The 22740-nt window shown below is 43.5% G+C and overlaps 1 protein-coding gene across 1 annotated transcript in view; it reads left to right on the top strand.

Moving 5' to 3' along the window:
* The window catches only part of LOC147733933 (sodium- and chloride-dependent betaine transporter-like), an 865604-nt gene that overhangs the window by 368440 nt on the left and 474424 nt on the right, over nucleotides 1–22740 (top strand). The window contains exon 3 of the mRNA XM_086952828.1: nucleotides 20091–20225. Coding sequence (XP_086808954.1) covers nucleotides 20091–20225 — 135 coding nt within the window. The remainder of the gene's footprint in view (nucleotides 1–20090; nucleotides 20226–22740) is intronic.

Here is a 22740-nt window from a genome sequence, read left to right as displayed (position 1 = left end):
TCGCACTCGGCACTCACCATGCTGGGTGTAATGCCTCCCACACCAGCGACAACTTTTGAACATGGAGAACATTTTCTGACGGTCTTTCTTGATATCCAGGGTGATGGTTCCTGAACTTGATAGCTTATTCACAGGCTTGTTTTTCACTGATCGTTGGAGTGCAGCTTCCTTATAAGGGGCTCGTGTTTTCAACAGTTCTTTGGAGAGCCCAAGGATCATAATGTTAGCTTTGGTGATACATTGAGTTTGCAATATCTACTCCCTCAATTTAGCTGGTGAATAGCTTTAAATAAACTACGCACCTACCTAATTCATCTTCCTCATCAGGCAAGATACATGTGTTGGTAAGGTCCGTCAAACTTGTGTTGAATACGTCGACAGGCTCTTCTTGACCCTGTCGAGCCTGATGCAGAAGGAACCGCTAATAAACAGAGTTTGCCAAAGTCTTGAAGTACCCTTTGAGGGTGGTCTTCAATGTGTTGTAAGTGAAAGGAGGCCTTGCTTCAGCAACAGTCTGGAGAAGTAGAGAAGAATGAAGCCCCTCCTGTCAATCTCCATCCCCGCTGCTGCAAAATAGTTCTCCAAGTGCGCCACCCAAGTTTTCTATTTCAGCGCCTGAGAAGAAGGGCACAACCACAAACAGTTGCAAGGTGGGGACTGTCGCCATCACTGAAAATGAACCTGGAGGTGCTACGCCAAGCAACACCCTGGGGTGGTGCAACTTAACCAAATACAGTATGCTGCGGCCTTTCCAGCACCGCTGCTGATGGCAACTTTGATGCAGTCCTCCCAATCAACTTCGATGCCTTATTTATCTGGGGCACAATCAACAATGATCAAATGATGTGTGTGTGCAGGCAACTTCAGGTGTAGAAGCAGTGATGACTATGGTGAAATCGCAGCTCAGCAGGCCCTTCAGTGTTCACTGGAGTGCATGATGGGAGGAGAGCTGGAGCCGGCCCCCTACACAGCAGAAAACTGGCAACACAACTTGCAGGCAGGGGCGGGCCATCACAAAGCAGATGCGCCCAATCCGCATGATTTAGCACAGCCAGCTCAAAGCTTGGACGTATGACTTACCGTAGCATAAAAACTCACCGGACACTCAATGACTGCATCTGAACTCGAGTCTCGGTCCCAGATTCTTTTTATTAACATCTCTACTTTTGACCTGGGCTGTACCCCCTCAGGTTGGCAAAAACCACAAACACCCCTCTTATTCACTGAACCAATGGAGTCTACCACTTCCAACATTACATAGTTCACAGGCATTGGTATGTGGCGCCTTATGAACGCTGAGGGTGGAAGCGCCTTTATACAGAAGTACCCACAAGGCCCTATCTAAATACTCACCAAAGCGCGCCTGTATTTATCCGGTGCACTGGCAGGGCTTACATGTGGGCAAGCCTGATAAATGATTATAAGAGTTGAACAAGAGTCAAACCCAGGGCTGGCTTCAAGAGTCTGTTTACTAGCCAAACCAACTAAGTAAGAGTGTTGCACATGTACTTTTATACACACACACTCTAACTCCCAATCGCTACTACTTTATTCCCTTATTTTTCTGTTCCATGCTCCCACTTTCTCACTCACTGACTTGTCTTTTCATTCTCTTTTCTTATTCTTTCGGTAAAATTATGATGTATATAACCTATTTAAAGCCTTTTATAAGAAAATTACACTCAATGGAAGGGGGTAATAGTGAGGCACGATCTTTTGTTTACAAGATATGACATTCCTTCAAACTTCAGTTGAACAAGCCAGAGAGGTAGTAGCTCAAAAGAAAAGGAAATTTGGCCAGTGATTACTACCCTAAAGGTTAATAAAGCACTAGAGTCAGATGGCTTCAGTAGTGAATTACACAAAATGTATGCTTCCAAACTGGCACATCACATTAAAAGGCTGTTCATATTTTTCAGAGACAATTGCAATGATACACCAACTATGGAAGAGGCCACTATTGTGATGATCCCCAAACCAAGAAAAGATCACCCACATTGTACAGCAAGCAGATTGATCCCACTGCTTAAACTTGACATTATTATATATATGACTGCTCTGGCTTTGAGATTGGCACATTGGTTTCACACCACAGGAAGGCAAACCTTTGACAATATCTGAATGTCAAGTAGGTAGTTAAAGAAGATTGAAAGCCATGTTTTGGTAATTTGATGCAGAAAAAGACATTAACAGGGTGAGCTGGTCATTTCTAGAGGCAGTGATGACAAAATTTGAACTCGGAGAGCAATTCTTAAAACTGGTATTGGCTGTCTATCAAGCCCCTAAGGAGAGAGTAACAATAGATGGTGCTGGATAGGCACTCTAGACCTTTCACGAGGACAAGAAAGGGATGTTCCTGTGTCACTCCTGCTGTATTCGATAGTTATTGAACCTCTGATGATGAAAATACATTAGGCATAGACCATAAAAGGTATACCTTTTAAAAACGTTGAACATGATCTATTTATTTATTTATTTATTTATTTATTTTCTTATAAAGCGCAGGAATCGACCCCCATAGGGGTATCTCCGCGCTTGCGCATATGTGCAGATGCTGGACTGATAACTGAATAATAGAACTACCAGCGAACTATGATGTCGAGTATAGATGTGTTTTAAGGACCTTCTTAAAGGATTTAAAGTTTAAATTAGTCTTTAGGGCAAGTGGAAGTGAGTTCCAAAGAATGGGACCTTTGTAGGAGAGGGCACGCCCTCCCTGTCTTGCCCTCTTAATCCTGGGGACCTGAAGCAGTTGCTGGTTGCTTGAACGCAAGGAACCTCCAGGACTATGAGGGATGAACTTGTCTGTTAGGTATTTAGGGCCTGTGCCAAACAGGCATTTGTGTATGGTACAGCAAATTTTGTATTTAACCCGCTGCCGAACAGGCAGCCAATGAAGGCTGTCCAAAAGCGGGCGGGAGGGGGTTCTAGGCAGGGCATTGAGTACCAGTCTTGCTGCGGTGTTCTGGACCACTTGCAGACAATTAAGTTGTTCCTCATTGGCCGAGATGAGTAGGCCATTGCAGTAGTCCAGTCTACTGATCACCAACGTCCGGACCAGAGTCTTGCGATGATAGTCATAAAGAGTGGAAAAACACGTCGCAGAAGTCCGATGGTGTGGAAGCATAGACCAGCAACTTGATTGGCATGCTCTTTAAGCACCAGTGCCTGATCCAAACGTACTCCGAGGTTTTTAACGGTCTGTTTTGGACTTGGCACTGGCCCGAGATCTAGAGGCCACCATTCTGGGGACCACAGAAGCGAGGCCTCTCCGAATAACATCACCTCTGTTTTGCCTACATTACATTGAAGGCAGTTTGCAGCCATCCAGTTAGAAACGGCCCTCATACCATCCGCAAAAGATTTCCTTATTGCTGGAGTAAGGGACTAGAAAAGGGAACAGGAGCTGGGTGTCATCAGCGTAGGACGCCAGGGTGAACCCATATTCTCTCACAATGCCAGCCGAGGGTGCCACATACACATTAAATAGTGTAGGGCTTAGACATGAGCCTTGTGGCACTCCCTTGGTGAGCTCCCTATAGATGGATTGAAGGGAGCCCAATCTGACACCTTGTGAGCGGCCTGTGAGAAAACTCTCTACCCAGGACAGCTCCACACCCCCTATGCCCACCTCCCACAGGCGGCCGAGATGAATCTCATGTGACACTGTGTCGAAGGCCGCGGACAAATCTAACAGCACCAGAATCATTGAGCCCCCTCCATCTAGTGCCATCCTGATCGTATCGGTCACTGAGAGGAGGGCAGATTCGGTGCTGTGATTGGGTCTGAACCCCGATTGCGAGGGGTCCAGACCTCCCGCTGTCTTGATGTATTTTGACAGACAGGTGTTCACATGCTTCTCGGCCATCTTGCTAAAGTATGGCAAAAGGGAGATGGGTCGGAGGTTGGAAAGATCCGTCCATGGGTATGCCGTGTTCTTACGAATAGGGTTCACCACCGCTCTCTTCCATTCCGTAGGTACCTGCCCTTCCTTGAGTGAGAGATTTAATACAAATGTGACCTCAGGTCCAATCAAAGTACTCAAGGGGGCGATCATTTTGGCAGGTAAAAAATCATCCAGGGACCCAGATTTTATGTGACTGATAAGATTGAAGAAATCAGTATCGGTAATAGATGGAAAGGTGGTAAATGAATGGTCCCCAAATATGGCTGATTTAGATGGACTAGGGGAGCTGTTCATATTACTGGAGGCTATCATGATTTTATCATAAATCGTGTTTATTTTGTTCTAAAAAAACAGGGAGATGTCGTCACAGAGGGGCTGTGAAAAATCATCCGAACTTTCACAGGCCATCGGTTTTACAAAGGTCTGTAGTATTTTGTAAAGCTCTTTAGAGGAATTGCCTGCTTCATCAAGTTGCTGGATAAGACTGTTTTTCCTAGCCAGCCTTATATTTTTATAATAATTCGATTGAGCCTCTTGATGTGCCCTTTTATTCTCCTCTGTTTGGGTTTTCCTCCACTTCTTCTCTATCTTTCTACATCCCTGTTTCTCTACTCCAAGTGCTTCGGTGTACCATATTTCTTGCTTAGAGGTGGGATGTTGTTTATGCAGTTTTAGCGGTGCTAGAGTGTCTACTGCCATTGTGAGGGAGTCAATAAGTTTGGAGAGAGCCGAATCCGCGGTATCTATCTCACTGAAGATTGGTCTCTTCCATACCCTCTCTAGCTCTTCTACTGTTATTTTATGCCACTGTTGTCTCCAGATGGGTGGGAGCGGTGGCTTATGGGAGGGTTTAGAGACACCCAATAAGGATAATTCCACTAAATAGTGGTCAGACCAGCTTAATTGGGTAGCAGGATAGCATCATATGTCGGGGCAGTTGGAGAAGAGTATGTCCAATGTGTGACCTCCTTTATTGGTAGGGCCCTTGTTATACATTTCAAGGCCTAAAGTGGAAAGATCAGCTAAGAATGTTGAGGTTTCTGGGTGTGAAGGGATATCAGCATGAACATTGAAATCACCCAGGAGGATAACATTTTCTTTTGCTTTAAAATGTGGTGCTAGTGCTTCCACACCGATGCCGATGATGTTCTACTATCCTTGAGGATCACACATACCTAACCTAAGGAGTTTGTGGAAATCCTAGTCAAGAACAGCCAGGCAGCTGGTTACAAGTTAAATTACACAAAACAGAGGTGCTGCCCTTAGAACTAGAAAAGGACAAATTGAGAGTGGTGTCCCAAAACTTTCCTCTCATGAGTGTGCCAAGCAAAACTAGCTTTCAATGGGTGGACTTGACGCAATCTCTTACTAGTGGTACGCATAAAGTAAACTAAGAGTCCGGAACAAGGTTAAAGGAGAGCTAGGTTAATGCCAGAATCTATAAGTTTCTTAGCTGGGCTGAAAAACGGTGGCCATAGTGTGGATTGAGCCTGTCTGTCTCCTAGGAGATTCAGAACAGGAGAAGCAGCTGCCCAGCCCCCCCCCCCCACCCCAGGCCAGCAGACCATTGGCTATTTAGCTTCCAGGCAAGTCTGAGCCCTCCTCTCACACCAGCCCAGGCCCCTTAACGCCTTGCTGGGTGCACCCTAATTCATTCTCCTCCGTCTTGTAAGTTGCAGCTTACCTGTGCCCCAGATTGCAGTGAGCAGAGTCCAGGAAGTGGTAAGGAGACAGACTAGTGCTGTCTCTTCCCAAGACAAAAATTTGTTTAAGAAACGATTTTCACTTTTTGTGTGTACTGTCTTTGCTTGTGGTTGTTACAGTTAAAATTGTAGTATTAGCCTGCCTGTAATTGCATATTTTATCACCTGTGTTGTTTTTAAACTAGTGGTCTTCCCTGCCCATGATTGCCTCCATTTAGAGTGTTGAATTGTGGGATTTGCAGTCCAACCTCTGTAGTTTGTCCCTCTCATTCCTTGGTGACAATTCTGTTTTCCCTCCAAATTTCTCCTTCGCTCTGTGCTAAGACCTGTATTTTAAAACAGTGCACTCCCAGGCACCATTTTGTGTTCACAAGCCAGTGAAACTAGATTTTTTGGCTAGTGTTGTGATTGGATAGTGTTAGGGCTAGGGACCCCATTGGCTGAAGGGGTCACCTGATTACGAGGGCTATAAAAGGCCAGGGTTAGGGCGTCTTAGCCCGGGCGTCAAGGCGAAGGGCGGAGAGGACAAGGGAGGTTCCCTGTTTGAGCCTGTTAAGGGCAGAGAGGACAAGGGCAGTTCCCTGTTTGAGCCTGTTAAGGGCGGAGAGGACAAGGGCAGTTCCCTGTTTGAGCCTGTTCGAGACTGGTCGGGACTAGGGCCAGAAATGCTGCCCTTTTTCTCATTTAGCAATACCCAATCCACTGAGTCATCCCCTCCATAACTAATTTTTACTCATCCAAAAGCCTCCTCCTATTGCTAAGACCTAAAAAAATAATAATAATAATAATCTTCCACTCTTTTATCCCTCCACTATCCTTTTCAATCGAAATTAACAGACTAACATGTTCACTTCTCAAATTCCATATTAAACTATACTAATATATTACCCAAATAACTGAATAACATATCCACTACTCAAATTACTTCATATTTTTTAACTATACTCATTTTCAACAGTAATCCTTTATGGGTTCTGGAGTGGCGTGCTACTCGCCAGAAAAGCGCTTCAACACCAATCAGGGGTAACAAGTGCTATATGAATGTAAATCTTTCTTCCCCTTTTATCCCTCCGCTATCCTTCTCACTCCAAGTAAATGACTAATATCCACCACTGAAAATACTTCATATTTCACCATATTAATTCATCACTAATCCTTTGTAGGCTTCCTGAATAGCGTGCGTCAACAAGCGCTATATAAATACAAACCTTTGTCCTCCTCTATCCTTCTGCTATCATTCCAAATCCAAATAACTGACTAACCTATCCACCACTTAAAATGTACTCGCATGTTTCACTATACTAATTCAACACTAATCCGCTATGGGTCCCGGAGGAGCATGCTACTCGCCGAGAAAGCGCTTCGACGCCTCATCAGGGGTAGTAAGCGCTATATAAATGCAATTGCAATGCAATACAATACAATGTGATAACAAGATTGCTGTACACCTTCCCAGGCATTTCCCATTTCAATCGAAAGAGTAATGAAAGATGCTCTTTAAATTTGTGTAGCAGGGGAAACATTGAAATCTCTGAGAGAAATGCACAGGCATGACTTTATTTGTATTCTCAAATGCTCAATTGCGTATACTGAGAGCCACATAGCATATACTATGCTGAATATTTGGAAAACAATCACCACTACTCATGATGTTGAATCCTTTCCTTCCCCAATTATACCCACATTTTTCAAACCTGATTTCATGCAGGAAGGGGGCATTACAGCTTCACTGAGAGGAGAGCAGGCAAATGCCAAATCACTGCAGATATGTGTAATTGGGACAAATAAGGTCTTTCAAAGTCTGCAAGAAAAGTATGACCTCCCGGAAAAAAATAGATTCTGGTATCAACAAATAAGGCATCTTGGTGCTTCAGCCAGGGTGTAGGAAGGTTGCAAAAAGACCGGTGACAACAGGAGAGAAGATTCTCACATTGTACCAAGGAAATGAGGGACGGATATCTGCCCTCTATAACTTTGACAATTCACCTAGTTTGGTAGGACCTTGGAAGTATATGTTGAATTTGGAAATGGATCGCCACTCTGACCATTCAGTTGGCAGGTGGGAAATTGCATGGAGAGACATATAAAAATTAATGTATCCACACAAGACACGGGTTTTGGCATTGAACATTATGACCAGGTAGTACCTGGCCTCAAGCAAGTAAAATAAATATATCCCAGACAACAAACAAATGCTGGAGGAGATGAATGTAAGTGGGGACACCTGTTCATGTATGGTGGGCCTGCCTGAAAAAAGTGACATATTGGAAGGAAGTGCTGGCCTCCATTAGAGACATGGATCCTCCAAGCCATTTGACCCTGCAGTCACAATACTAAATTGAGAGTAAGTGGGAAGGGGGATACTGGAAGTTGATTTCCCAACGCCTTCTTATCCCCTGTCTTAAACTGCCTAAACACTGCAAACAAACTGCCAGCCCTACGTGACATACATGAAGTTGGAGAATTTGGTAGACGCTGACTGTTAAAAGACTGTAGATATACATCAGCAACCTGAAAGACCGCTTTACTTTGTCTTACTGGGCCGTTCTTGAGGCATTCTTAAAGTATAGCGGACATCATGTTAATATCAACGGTAAATATACTCTGATATAGTCCAGTTCCTTGAGTAGTCACTGTGGTCAGGCACATTGTGCCCTCTTATGTGTTATAGAGATTTAATCAGTCATAAGGCGTAGGCACCTCCTGGAAATTCATGAAAGGAGCACTATGAACTGGCAGTTCCTTCTGCTTCACAAACTGTATTTTTTTCCCTCATTTCACATTTTGTTAAAGCACAACTCAAATGGTCTACACCAGAAGAAAATTCAGATGCACACCAATGTCTTATAGAGTACTATAAACCCTGGACCTGATTCACTGATTACATATTGTAGTGTAATGTAAATGTAAATTGATACTTGTATAGCGCACTACTCACCCGCAAGGGTCTCAAGGTGCTTGTACAAATACCGCTGTGGAACCCACCCTGGCTTTCCCTGTGAGGCATCCTGGGCACCCCCAGGGTGAAGGCCAGGCATCCTTGTGGAGGTTAAGCAAGCTATTGCCCAGAGTTGCAGAGTGGGACTCCATGATTGGAATAGGCACCGAGGCGAGAATTATCAGGTCCGTGGAATTTTGAGACCAAGACCCACCGAGGCAGGGAATTGAACCCTGGTCCCGGGCCAGACCTCTGCATCAGGGTCTGCCGCTCTAACCATTGAGCCACACTTCTACACACACTTCTGCATAAAGTAGTAGTATTCCAGTAGCAGTACTCATGTGCTACAAATACAATTCACAAACCTATGTCCTGGCACCTCCGCCTCTATCTTTTCTGTGTGGAAGTCTCAGCCACAAGTGAGGCAATCTACGCTCATGTAGGTATATATTTTTGTAGTAAATGTGGGAGGGACATCAGGAAATGGCTGGAAAATTGAAAATGTTTTCAGCAAAATGGGAGGGGTTTAGGCAAAGTTAAGGAGTGCTTTGTGAGGACATGCTAATACAAAACATGTCCCTCAAGAAAAAGACAATTGCAGTTAACAAAATACACTTCTAAAATTACTACAGCTCTAAAGGTGTCAAATCAAGTGTAGGTGCCTTGGAGTAAGGTATTAACATAACACCTCATAACTAATGGTACGGTATTTACATTAGTTCAATATTTGCAATTATTTATTATTGTACATTTGTTTACATTTAATGATAAATGTATTTAAAAATCCATTACACTTTTAAACATTTGTCAAAAAGTGAAAAGTTTACATTAATTAAATCTATAACTCAGGAACATTTACTAAACGGTCATTAAAAATAAATATTTTACATAAGAGAGTATTTTTAATTCTTTATTTTAATAATATTTTAACCCTAATTTATATTTTACAATTATTTTATTATTTAATAGAAGTTTAATTTGAGAAATTCATGTGATATAACATTTTATTTCCATATTTTTCAGGTAAAAAGTAGATTTTTAAATGATTGTTTTTCTTAAAAAAGGAAACGTTATTAAATTTCTCTATCCGCCCCATAAGGATATCCTTATCTCCATGGTCAAGGAGTCTGCCAGCTAAGTGGAATATAAAATGCAGTTGTAAAGTTACTTGTAATAACCTTTACAGCTATAAATTCAGCTGTAGAAGGCTCCACCACCTCTTTTGAGGGGATGCAGACATGAAAGTCTACACCTATGTAAAACGGTCCACTTGGAAATGGTGAATAGTTAAAAAATAATAGGAGGTTACACCCAGGCGTCGTAGTAAATATACATGCGAGTAAATTTAGGTGTGTATATTTACCTTTGTGAATTGGTTGCCCTATCTTTATGACCACACATAACTTGCCCTGTATTATACAAAAGTGGCATATGTCTTTGAAGGTACACTTTTGACGAATTTGTCTTTGTGAATCACATATTTTACGCATGTGTGAGTCCTGAATTTTTCAAGGTTTATGTCTATGTCTGTTCCGCCAAAAATGTTTGGATCCAACCCTTAGCTTGTCAACAACGTTTTCCGGATGCGTGGGAAAGAAGGATGGCTTCTCTTAAAAATGTAAAACATCTTAATAGTTTGCAGTCGTACTCCACATTCAACATCACATGCTTCGCTGCAGTTCCGCCTACCAGCGCGCGCTGCTTTCATTAAAGGAGGATTTTCCTTAAGAGTTGCCAGATGACACACACACAGCGGGGCCCTTTGTGCCGCCAGTCAGCAACGCTTGCAGACATCACAGCAGACAACTAAGAACCTGTTTACACAGGATGCTTCACTCTTGCAACTTCAAAGTACTGAGAAAGTAGGCGCCTCTCATTTAGTGGTGCTTGCTATCTCGATCTTGGAGTGATGGAAGACCGATCTAGCAGTTGTATTGAGGTTTGACTCACAACCTACATTTTGGGATTGTTCATTTTCATGAAACTCAAGCATTACCCCTGAGCTGTCTGATCATTTGAACGAGCAACCGACAAAACATTAGGCAGCAAAAATGAGCACCAGTCAGAGTATAGACAGCCATCCAAACTCTCATGAGCTGCAGTTACACCCTACTGCATGGGACTGCACTGCTCAGCTACAGTGCCGCCAACAAGCACTGCTACAGTCAACAGGCTCGGGTATTTTGTGTAGGTGACTGCTTTTTGATTATTAGGTGAATGTGTGTCTGTGTGTGTGTTTTTCTGTTATAGGAATCGGTGGGAGTGAGGGTTGAATGGCTGAATTGTATATGTGACTGTAAGAGTCAGTGACTGTTGATGGATTGGTGAGTGTTGGTATGATTGCATAGATGTATAGATGAGCAAGAAGCTGAGCACTTGGCTGGATTGATGATCGTGGCCGGATGAATCAGCAGGCCCACTGGAATTATATGATTGTGCAGCTGTGGAGTTTTTTGCATTATTATAAATGTGCTGCATTTGCCACATAAGTCAATATATGCTGCAAGATTTGCAGAGTTTAACAAAAAATATAGCTTCCAGCTCAAACGGTTAAAAAATTAGTAAAAAAATGCAGTGACACGTGTTGACACGCAGTCGACTTACCTTTGAAAAGGGCCAATGATTTCCTTTTTGTTGCTCATGGCTTTATTTTGGGTGTAAAACTGGTACTAATGAACTGCAACCAATTGCCAAACAGTGTTAACAAATGTAAAAAGATCAAAATATTGAAGTAATACTAATATAAAATGTGAAGCATAATATTGCATAATTTGCCTTTTCATGACCCATAATTGACTCAACTTTGCCACATAATTTGGCCATCCCCTGCCTGATAATTCCAGCGGCCTTGATGATTAGAAAAGTAGATGAGTAGGTGCATAGAAGCATGGGTGAGTAAGCAGATGAAATAATGGCTGGATGAGTGAAGGGATATACCAGTGTTTTGCCAGTGGAAGCATTTTCATTAGAAAGAGGAAGGTGAGCAAGTCATAATGCAGGGCCTGGGCTGCTCCAGGGAGGACGGACTGGACAGCCACTACTCCTGTGTTTTAGCCGCTTGCCTGCCCCGCAATAAAGAATTCCAGGGCTGTGGCATAGCAGGGATAACAGCACATACAGCACCAGCACTATCATTACAGGGTGTTCCCTCATGTGCATGGGGAGTGGCCTGATGCAAATGAGGGAATCTTTTTGCCTCTGCTCTTGTGCCGTATTACCGGCGTGGACGCAGAGGCAAATATGGCTTTAGAAAGCGTACTGAAAATGCACCACAAAAAGGTGGTGCACTTTCAGTGTGCCTTCTAAATGCAGCCCTCTAAAGGGATGAAAGGGGTTCCCAGGAACGCCCCCCAGTCAATCACTGCACCCTCCTGAAAGGGGATCTCTAATCTCTACGGGGCTCGCTAATGTAAGCGGGCTGCCGTCTGCACAGAGAAACACGGACAAGCTTTTAAACAGCTGCTTCCTATTTCTCTTGAATGTGCTGCCTTGGGGGCAGCACGAGTTTGTGGAAGCCTGGAGGGTTGCGCATTCTTCCTGATAGGGCGCACCTTCCATATTTGCACCCGGCACACCTGCTTTAAAGTGCGCCTTGGTACAAAATGGAAAGTGTGCATATCTGTACTTCAGGCCCTGCTACCCCTATGGAGGTTAGCGAAATGGGCGTCCTTTGATGGGTTAAGTACTGAAGTAGAGCCCATGTTGTGGCGAAAATGGCCTGCTTAGACCCTCGGTGCCACTGCACCCGCTCTATTATGGATAGCCACGCCCCGTCCCCCCTTGACTCTCATTTATATAAATGGCATTTTTTTTTTTAAATGATGCCCTTTCTGTCATTTTCTCGCTATTTCTCACACTTTATCCCCAATTGTTTCTGTTTTTCTTTCCCTTTCCGTCTCTCACCCGTTCCGTTTCTCCTGGCTCCGTCTTCCACTCTTATCTCTGGATTGCACTTGCTTCAGAATCAGCACTCTGAGGACACTTGACAATGTCCATTCGGAAGTAAAACACACTCAAACGTCTACAATAAAATCACAGCAGACCGTTCCTACCACGTTAGTAACGAAAGAAGAGCAGAAACGACAAACATCGGCTCATCACTGACAAAAAAAAGTTCATTAACCGACACACTCTTCCCCATCCCTTTTACTCATTCTATTTTACTGTCTCTTCCTTCGTCTCTCTCCATTTCTCATATGTGCTCCTTCTTCCTTTCTTTCTACCTTTCCAATTTCTACCTATTTCTCTCGTTTTTTATATTTTTCCTCCCCACCTTGCTGAACTCTGATCCCAAGAGGCTGACTTCCTCTTTGCTTCTCTTTCCGGAATCGCTATTTCCCTCCATTCTACCTTCCCTTCTTTCTCACATATTGGATGTAAAAGTTACTTAACAACTCGTATTAGTCGCAAAGTCTCTTGAAAGTGATTTTGCCACATTGTGTATATTGTTTCGTTAAAACAAGTGCACATGACAAATCGCAGGGCGTAAACCTTATCTTCAGCTGTGCAACATATAATACTCTATTTATTACCATTGCTGAAGGAGGGGCGGAGCATCACGACACAGAATGTTTACCTGCCTGAGTCAACACCCCTCTCCACACTTGACAGGCAAAATAAATAGCATCCATCAATCAATCCATCCATCCATCCATCCATCCATCCATCCATCCATCCATCCATATCTATCTATCTATCTATCTATCTATCTATCTATCTATCTATCTATCTATCTATCTATCTATCTATCTATCTATCTATCTATCTATCTATCTATCTATCTATCTATCTATCTATCTATCTATCTCCATCTAGCTGTCTGTCTAGCTGTCTGTCTGTCTATTTAATTGTATACATTGCTCTCTCCACCCCTCATAGGGCTAATCAAGTGGCAGCTACAGTGCAAAGCATTCTCTTAATGAGATTATTAGCTGTGGCCGGGAGTAAAGTGGAACTGGCGGCTTGAGGGGCCGGGGTGTAACAGGACAAAGCAGTGATTGAGGTCTGGCGCTGGAGCGCCCTTCCGTGTTCTCAGCGCCGGCAAAAGGTTTTTCTTCCTCCGAAAAAGTCCCTTCCCCTTGTTCCAGGCGGAACTATATTCGGCTGGAGAGCTTGGCGCGCCTTCAATGACACCAAGGAAGAAAGGCTAATTAAGCAGAGAAGAAACATTTATATAACACACAAGGAGGCTGGCAGGGGGTCTCCAATGTAATGGGGGCAACTTAGAGCAAAGAAAAGAAGAAAGGAGGATTTAATTGAAAAAAGAGCCTGTGTAAGAAGGCCCGGGGGGGAGGGGGGTGGGGGAGGGAGGGGTGGGGGGGGGAGAATTCTTGGTTCTATTAACCCTATCACAGAGCGGTGGGAATGTGTGAGGGTAGCTTCACGCTCTTCGAGTCAATAAATTAGGCAAATATACCTCCTCGCCTATTCAGACGCTTCCGCTCCCTTCAGATGTGCACATTTGGGGGCTGGGAGTGTGGGGGGCTATTATGAGGTGCCGACTTTGCAACATAGTAGCACTGTGACTGTAGGGTGAAGGGGCATTGTGGAGTCGGCGCCCGCAACAGCAGGGCGGTCGCTCCAGCGAACACAGGCTGTGTGACTTGATCCTAAAGGAATTGTATGGCGGGAGTGTTGTTTATATGGACTGTTGCCAAGAGGTGCAAGTGCACGCAGAGTTATAAATACGCAGGAATCAAAAGCCCACCTTAGCCACGCCGCAGTCTCATGAATGGAGGGCATGTCATTCCTCATAAGGTGGCTAAGGGGTAGTTTCAAAGTGCACAGTTCAGGGAATCGTGAGAGATGCCAGGCAGGCTGCTCTTTCTAAGCACCAGGATTGCTGTCATGGGCTCCCCGAAGGTACTCCTATTTGAACTTATGCTCCATGGTATAACAAAGACATCCCAAGCTTACAAGAAGCCATACACTTTATCAAGTCCTCCTTTCGGCTCCCTATCTCTGGGAATCTGCAGTATTGCACCAACAACAAAATAATATCTCAGGATCCCTAAATGTGGATTTGTAGAAGTGAATTCTTCCATTGGATATAAAATACAATTGCAGTTTTGTCACATGTGTGGTGTGTTGGTTATTTATTGACCCACCTGCATTTACCAGTGGTTGACGGGACATTGCAGCCCTAAACCCTAGCCTCTTTCAAGAAGGGCATGGCTCTATGATTGAGTAACCCCCCATCAAACGCAGGAGACATTATGGAACAGAAACTCCTCACACTGCCGAGAGCAGGCAAGTTTACTACCTTCTTCTCCCCTGCTTGCGAGAGGATGAGGGATGTTTATTTTTTGTAATTTTTGCAGATTGTGTAGAACTGCTAAGATCATACCAAAGTGCAAGTGTTTAAAGTTTAATATTTTCTCTTAACCCTCTGCCTCTCACAAATGTGGAGTGGGCTTTGGCTCCCTGACTGCTTCCCCACCTCCTGACCTAATGGTCTTGTGCAAAGACGTGGGTAGCTTTTATAATCATCCCTCCATGCACAAGGCCTCTGTTCATGCATTTATCCACTGCCTTGACAAGGACAGGCAAGTATATTTATATCACACATTGCCTTGCCCATTGGCCCCTTACTGGCACATCTCCTGCCTTGTCCAAGGGTCATTGACAGAGGCCCACTTATACAGAAGCTGTCAGTGCCCACATTCCCCCCACACTACTGTAACAAGATGGACTTCTTGAGGGTATGCAACTCAGATTGCTCCAGCCAGGATGGGTGCATGTGGGGAGCCAACAGGGCTGCGGGGGCCCCCAGGCTCCACCTGCAGCAGCTAATGGTGTGTGCTGTGGGGACCCCAGTTGGGCACGAGGATGTCCACTTAGGTGCCTGGCTGTTAGGGTCCCATAGCCACTATTGGCTCAGGAAGGGGTGCAGCATGCCCCACTCCCCTTGAAAAACGAAATGTCCAAAGGGATGGGAGCCCTGGGGCCCAATGTGGCTCAGGGAGAGGGCCGCACACCAGCGCCTGTAGGTTCATTGTTTGGCCGTGGGATGGGGTCCCCAGTACCACCGTTGGATCTGTGAGGGGAACTGTGCCCTCCTCCCTTTAAAAAAATGCCTAGGGGAATGGGGTCCCCGGGGCCCTGAAGTTTCAGAGGAAGGGGGCTGCGCATCCCCTCCCTTCAAATGAAAAAGACAGCCTTGGAGTATGGGGTCCCCAGGGTCTGTAGAGGCACGGGATGGGGGCTGCCCACTCCCCTTCCCTAAATTAAAGAAAAGTGGTACCCGAAATGGATTGTCTGGGGTCCTAAAGGCTCGAGACGTGGGCTGTGTGCCCCATTCACAATAAACATAAAAAAGGGCGTCCTAAGATGGCACCAGGACACAAAAATGAATCACAGATGAGCAGCGGAAGTTGCTCAATCATTATTCACTTACATTTAAAAAAGAGCCCAATAATGCCCTGTGAGGGCTTTTTGTTTTTATTTTTTAAACTTGGTAATGCCCATAGAAGAGGGAAGGACACTACCAAGCTTTTTTGTAGTGTTGTTGGGGGCTGCACAGAATCTAGCATCACCCCAGCAACATTAAAAACAAAAAAACAGTAAGTCTCTTGGGTCACTAAATCCATGGCCGTTGGAGAGCTTATATTTATAAAGCACTTCTAGCTTGGAGCTCTATGGTCTTCAGCTGGAGTCCAAGACCCTCTTGTGGCTGTTTATTTGATTGCATTTTCGGGGCTAAAAAATGTTAAAAGAAAGACTAAAAAAAACAATATGTCTCTGACTATATATTTTAACATTTTTCAACCCACAAAATGTAATAATAAAAGCTATGTTAAAAAATTCATATACTTTTTTAATTTAAGTTAACTAAAACTTTTTATAATAGTCAATCTTAATAAACATTGCATTGTATGAATTAATGAAGTATACATTAGATTAAACATATTGCTGATTTTTGGAAAAAATAGGCTAAATCCACTTTATATATATATTGATATGCTCATCTCTTGATAAAGCTAATAGCCTCACTTTTTCTATTTTGGAGTGGTGACTCTTTTGAAAAAGTCAGGAAGTCTGTTTGAGTGCGGCCTGGACCCGTGAGACCAACCGCAGGCTGTGCGTGCCAGAAGGCTGTGCATGGTGCGTCGTTGCCTGCCTACGCAGTGTTGGCAACAAGCCTAGGCCGCTGGGGGGTTGGCTGTACATGTGGTAGTGAAATATTACTTTACGTTAAACAAACCCCAAAAATTCGCTGAAAACAAATAAAGTAATATTACAGTTAGGTGAACATTTTAGTAACAACGTAACTTTTTAAACTAAAAAAATCACTTTAATTCACCAGTTATAGTTATCTCTAGTAACTATAACGTGTGCCCTAAAGTAACTATAACTCACACCCTCGCCATGCACTGCTAATTACCTCACATATTACATCACTCATGACATGTTCTATGACAACATAAATTTTTAAATCACATATGTGTGTAGTGTAAATCAGCACTGTAGTCCCCATGTGCCATCTAACTATTAATACCTCTTGGGCATTTTCTGCACTGTTGTACTGACGTCATACCTGCAAATTAGGCATGCCAAATTGGGTCAACCAATCACATGGTATTAAAGAACATGCATTGGGGACATTTCTCTACTACCCAGTATCAAAATTACAGTCCATCCAGTTATAAAAAAGTTACCATATAAAAAAGATGAACTTTCTTACTGAGGCGATTTACTAAAGATGGAAGAATGTAAGTATGGCAAGATCCAGATGAGATGAAGGAACGTACATTGGCAGATGCTTGTCAAAAGCAGTTAGTGCAAACCTCATGTAACACAAGAGGCATCAAGAGTAGATGGATCACGATCAAGTTTTAGGGAACTGAGAGCTATGCAGTCTTTTATAGGCACTTCATGGAGGTGATATCATTGCATGCCAGGGCCATCATTTCAGTAAAAACCTGCTGAACAACTCACATCAGCCAAACAAAATAATTCCTAAAGCAGTTCAAAAAGCATACACCTGGTATTGAGAACCATTAACTGAATGCACCATTACAAGCTGAGGATTGTCACATAGCAAGGATGAAAAGAAGAGCAAGAAATCTTATTTCATTTTTTAATATATGAAGTATCTGTATGAACAACTTTTAAAATACTTTTGTAGTCAGAGGCAGTTCTTGGTACATTTCAAAAACGGATTAATACATTTGCTCATTAAACTGGAGAGATCATGAATGTCTGGTGTAAGTGTCCTGCAGGTGGGTTAGTATGACTAAATTGGCCTAGTACTTGTTTATAGGTTTGGGGTGAACTTTCTTCCTAAAGGCACAATGGGTGGAATCACCTTAGAGTTCGGCCCTGTCCTCTTTAACAGTGCATATACCTTACCAGACAGCCCAGGTTCTAGTGTGGTGAGTTGCCCTGGCTTTGGCAACATGGACATTTTTCACAAATCAGATTGTCCTAAACAAAGAAGTATGCAAATCAGCATGTGATAATTTATGTTTGGGAATATCTGTTCTTCACTATACAGTTGTGTTATGTCTACCCATAACTATTAGCATGCTGCTGTGATTGTCAGATGGAGCTGCAAATCAGTTGGCTGTCCATCATCCATTAGAAGTCTTCCAACCTTGCCAAATTGTGGATTTTTAGTAATGTTACCATCACATAACAAGTAGCTTCTCGTTAAAAGTTGCCTGTTATTTGGTTATACTGCGGGTGGAATGTCTAATTCCGTCTGGTGTTTCTGCATTACCATAGCTGCCAAGTTTTCCAGATCCATGCATTTTGAACTGGTGAAGTGCAGGTTTTTTTCTTCGAAAACCGAGACTTTCAGTCCTGTTTTATAATGGAATGAACAAGACTACAAATCTGAAAATGCAAAGAAAAAACCTGGAGAGGCGCAGAACATCATGCATGGACCTGGGAAACTTGCCCCAACTGCGCACCCAATAACCATATTGCAAGTCATTCCACCGAGAACAGGGAATAGCATGTGGACCTGGGAATATTGATTCCTTTTCTGCATGCCATTTTTTGAGCTTTGTGCAGGTGTTGTGAGTCAGGTACAAGGATGTGTGCGAAGGGCACCCCAGAGCAGAACAGTAGTGAGAAAGCACTAAATGTGGAACAGACAGGGAGCTGCAGTTGAGGTCCAGACTGTGTCTCTGCCCGTAGTTTGCACCAGGTGTGAATCCACACCCAGTAAAACTGCTGGGTCCAGTGACTCCTTAGCTGGAGTTACCAGGGGGCATATTATCAAGGGGCCGCAATAGAATTATCACTGCTTAACTTCCATTTATGGCCAAAAAGCGCAATAATTATATCGCAGTATTAGCACCGCTTTGCAAAGTAGGCATGCCTCAATTGACTGCATGGGGAAATATTGCGAAGGCAGCTTCGCAATATTTACAACAATGCCCCGGCCACCGTAGCGATAAACAAAATCGCGCTAACAGGCCATTAATGCTGGATTTTAGCGTGGAAGGGTATGCTCAGATGAGAGTCCCTTGCTCATTGCACCATCAGGATTCAAGCAAGCCGGGCCGATGACGGCTGTAATGCCAGAAACCGGTCCCCGGAAGCTTCTTTCCTTCCCAGTGAAAGAATTGGCTTGGTAGTTTGGTTTGCCCTGTTCCCATGATGCACTGGGACAGGGACAGACTAATTTGCATGTAGCCAGGTTCTGAGCTGGGATGGTGCAGTGAGCTAAAAAACAGTGATGGATCAAGCCCTGATCTGTTGACTGGGTAGGAGTATTCTGCTTAATTCAGAAACTCTGTCCATCACCACCCCCTTTTCAAAATCCAGTATTAGGCATACTTTGCATGGGAGGTGGAATGTGGGGTTACGAACAAAGGGTAGTTTCAGCAAGGTCATCACTGTTTAGCAGGGAACATCGCTAGTTTTCCAGCGATGTGGGACATTTCCCTGCTAATGCTGGAATTTTCATCACCAATGCACTAAGCGTTGTAAATACAGCGCTAGCTTGGCGATGAATTCCAGCGATAGACGTCAATAGGGAAACTCGCGCTAGGCGCGGCTAACGATAATTATCACTGCCACTTGTTAATATGCCCCCAGGTTTGGTACTTGAGTGCCCAGTAAACACCAGGCCTCCGGAGTGATAACATTTAACCCACCTGGGGTACCGCTCCAGGACACTCATTATGAGCGCCTTAGTATCAGCCAATATTGCATTCTTTGTATAGTACTGTTGTATAAATTAGTAGGCAAGGGGGTGTATTTCAACAAATTCCTCATGGTCAGGGTAGCTCTGGACAAGAACACCATTTCGGTAAATATACCACAGAGCTGTCTGTACCTAGACCTTAGAAATAGCTTGTGATTAGATTGTTTAAAAAAAGGGTGTATTGGGATGTAAAATGTGACTTATGGGGGAATTTGATGGAGTCAACCATTTTCTGATTTTACGCTTTGGTTGATGCTCATAAACACATTTTAAATTATGAAGCTTAATGTAATGCTTTTAGTGATTAATACTCAACAATAGTTGGAAACTTTAAACAATATTACGGGCCGATAAATGCAAGTTATCTGTCTTCCTTTCGTGTAGGTGCCTTCTTCATCCCCTACCTCATCTTCCTCTTCACCTGCGGTATCCCAGTGTTCTTCCTGGAGACGTCACTTGGGCAGTACACCAGTGAAGGCGGAGTCACAGCCTGGAGAAAAATATGCCCCATCTTTGAAGGTAAGATACAGAACAATATTTTGTTTCAAGCGTAAGAGGTGTAGCCCCCCACCTGTGGGTTACTACAGTCCATCAGAAGAAACAAAGCTTCTCCCTCCAAGAGGGCAACAGCAAAAACCTCTAAGAGAAAGGACTAGTAGTGTTGGGGGCTAGGGAAGGGGGAAGCAGTTTGGACATAGAGGAAGCGGCGGTGGGAAGGGATAATAGCTGTTGGAAAGCTGACTAAAGCTGTGATGAATCTGGCCAAGAAAGTGCCACACTTGACCAGTGACAGCGTAGTGCCTAGGAAGTCGATTAATGAAAAGTACTGCAATGAGACCCTGGGTGTGTTGTTATAACCACAGCTGGATGAATTAAGGATATATAGTTTACAGGCAGATGGATAGACTGCACCATGTCGTTTATTGTCTTTTTTTAACTTCAAATATTTGTATTAGATTATAGACAAAAACAACATAAACAGAGGAGAGAGACATCCAGCTATAAACACATAACTTCATGTATTTTAATAAAAGTATATGGCAAAATACAGGATCATTAGATATAGAGTTGTTTGAGCAGCGACATATATAGTTTATTTTATTAAGATTAGATAGATTGAAATTGTACGATATCCGGTACATTAGAGGAAAGAAAATAGGGGCAACTTAAAAAGCAGTAATGATGTACTGTAAAACTAAAGGGAAAGAAGAACTAATACAGCAGGAAGGGGAATAGAGTGATCCATTCCAATATTATATGAGTAGAACATATACAAATGTATTGATTTGTATCAAATGAGTTTATAGCTAATCATGAGAAAGAGAATTATTATGGAGGATTAGACATTTGCAAATATTGGTCTAGTTTGTTCCACCGTGGCTTAGAGGGTATGTTGTTGGTTAGAATATTGTCAGCATTCCTTATAACGCATACTCATGCCCATCATGGGTGGAAGGAGATGTTGTTTCAGTTTTTCTATTCATATAGGATTGTCTTGAGACATATGTTTGTTTGAAATATTTCATAAATTAATGGTTACACCTCGTACCAAACTTTCCCAACAATAATGCAGTAAAAAAACATATGTTCCAGATCTGCTTGTTTATGATCACAGCTCCAATGTGAGGGTGTGTCCGATAGGATTGGTTTATATTGTTTCGTCGGTGTCTAGAAGCTTTTAGGAATAGTCCTGTAATTGCACTGGTGTAAAAATGGTGATATCTCGTATTTTAGGCATTTGGACCATATGAAACTCCATATCTGTTCAGAAGGTGGATTATTATTCATCGCTTTTTTTTAAACACAATTTTTATTGAGATCAATGGTATGCAAGCACAGTATACATTTCAACTTTTTTTTGTCTGTATTACATTTACAGGGATCCAGTATACATCAGCATTTGTGACTTCATACTTATACAGTATTCGAGTAAATAAGGACGTTGTATTTATCCTCAATTGGGCTAAGGATGTACCTGTAAACCTGTTTGCATGAAACAGTATACATGGTTTTAATTGTCAATTGTCTTTAATCTTCCCCGGAAACCACCCCCTGTAACCCCACACACAATATAACCCACCCAAATAACAATGTAACTTTAAATTTTGCTGCTTCTATTCAATCGCCCACGTCTGGGCAGAATGCCCTATGGGGCAAATATACTAATACCGAGAGAGAGAACTCAGGAGTGGGATGGGGAGAAGAAGGGCCAGAAATGGGGAATAAATAGGCAGGGGGGAGGGGAAAACCCTTGTATATCTAGACCGCAACCCATTTGAGAGTCAGGCACTGTTTGTTTAGTCGGTCGGTGGATCCTGGGGGCCTTATTTATGAGGGACTTGCGCCGCCGGTGCGTCACTTTTAACATGGGAAAAAGTGACGCACCGGCGGCGCAAGTCCTTCATAAATAAGGCCCTGGGGCTCTACTGTGTCCTCGTCCACTTCTGTTTTAAACTGCTCTAATAAGAGAGCCAACTTAAGAGAAATTGGCTTATTTCTCAATCCTCTATACTCTTCCTGCCGAGGCGTTTCCCCTTCGGCCACACCCCATCTTATGACCTCCTCCCTCCATTTGCCCTTGCATGGCTCCGTGCGGGATTTCCAGCCCTGTGTAATTAATCATTTGGCGAGCATCAAGGCTTGGCCCGCAAAACGGCGCAGCAATGTCGCCTTCTTCGGGAGAGGGAAAAGGCCCAACAAACACGCTTCCATAGCAGTCCAAGTAGAGTGGCCTGTCAGTTGGGATAGACCTTGGGTGACCTCCGACCAAAAACTCCCACCTGTAGGGCATGTCCACAACATGTGGGTAAAATCTGCAGGTTGAACACCTGGGGCAGTCCGCAGAGGCAGCGGGACACATCCTCTGAATTGCAAGTGGTGTGAAGTAGGCCCTGTGTAATATTAATAGATGTATTGTCTTTGGTCTGAAGTTACGGGACACCCTTCGAGGATGTTCTAGATCGGAGCTCCATGCCCTATCCTCTAATTCCTGTGTCAGGGCCACTTCCCATTTCTGTCGTAGAGATATTAGTGG

This window comes from Lissotriton vulgaris, chromosome 1_2 (genome assembly GCF_964263255.1).
Source record: "Lissotriton vulgaris chromosome 1_2, aLisVul1.2, whole genome shotgun sequence".
NCBI classification, from domain to species: Eukaryota; Metazoa; Chordata; class Amphibia; order Caudata; family Salamandridae; genus Lissotriton; species Lissotriton vulgaris.
The sequence above is the reverse complement of the archived record's forward strand: the minus strand, read 5'-3'. Positions and strand labels throughout refer to the sequence as shown.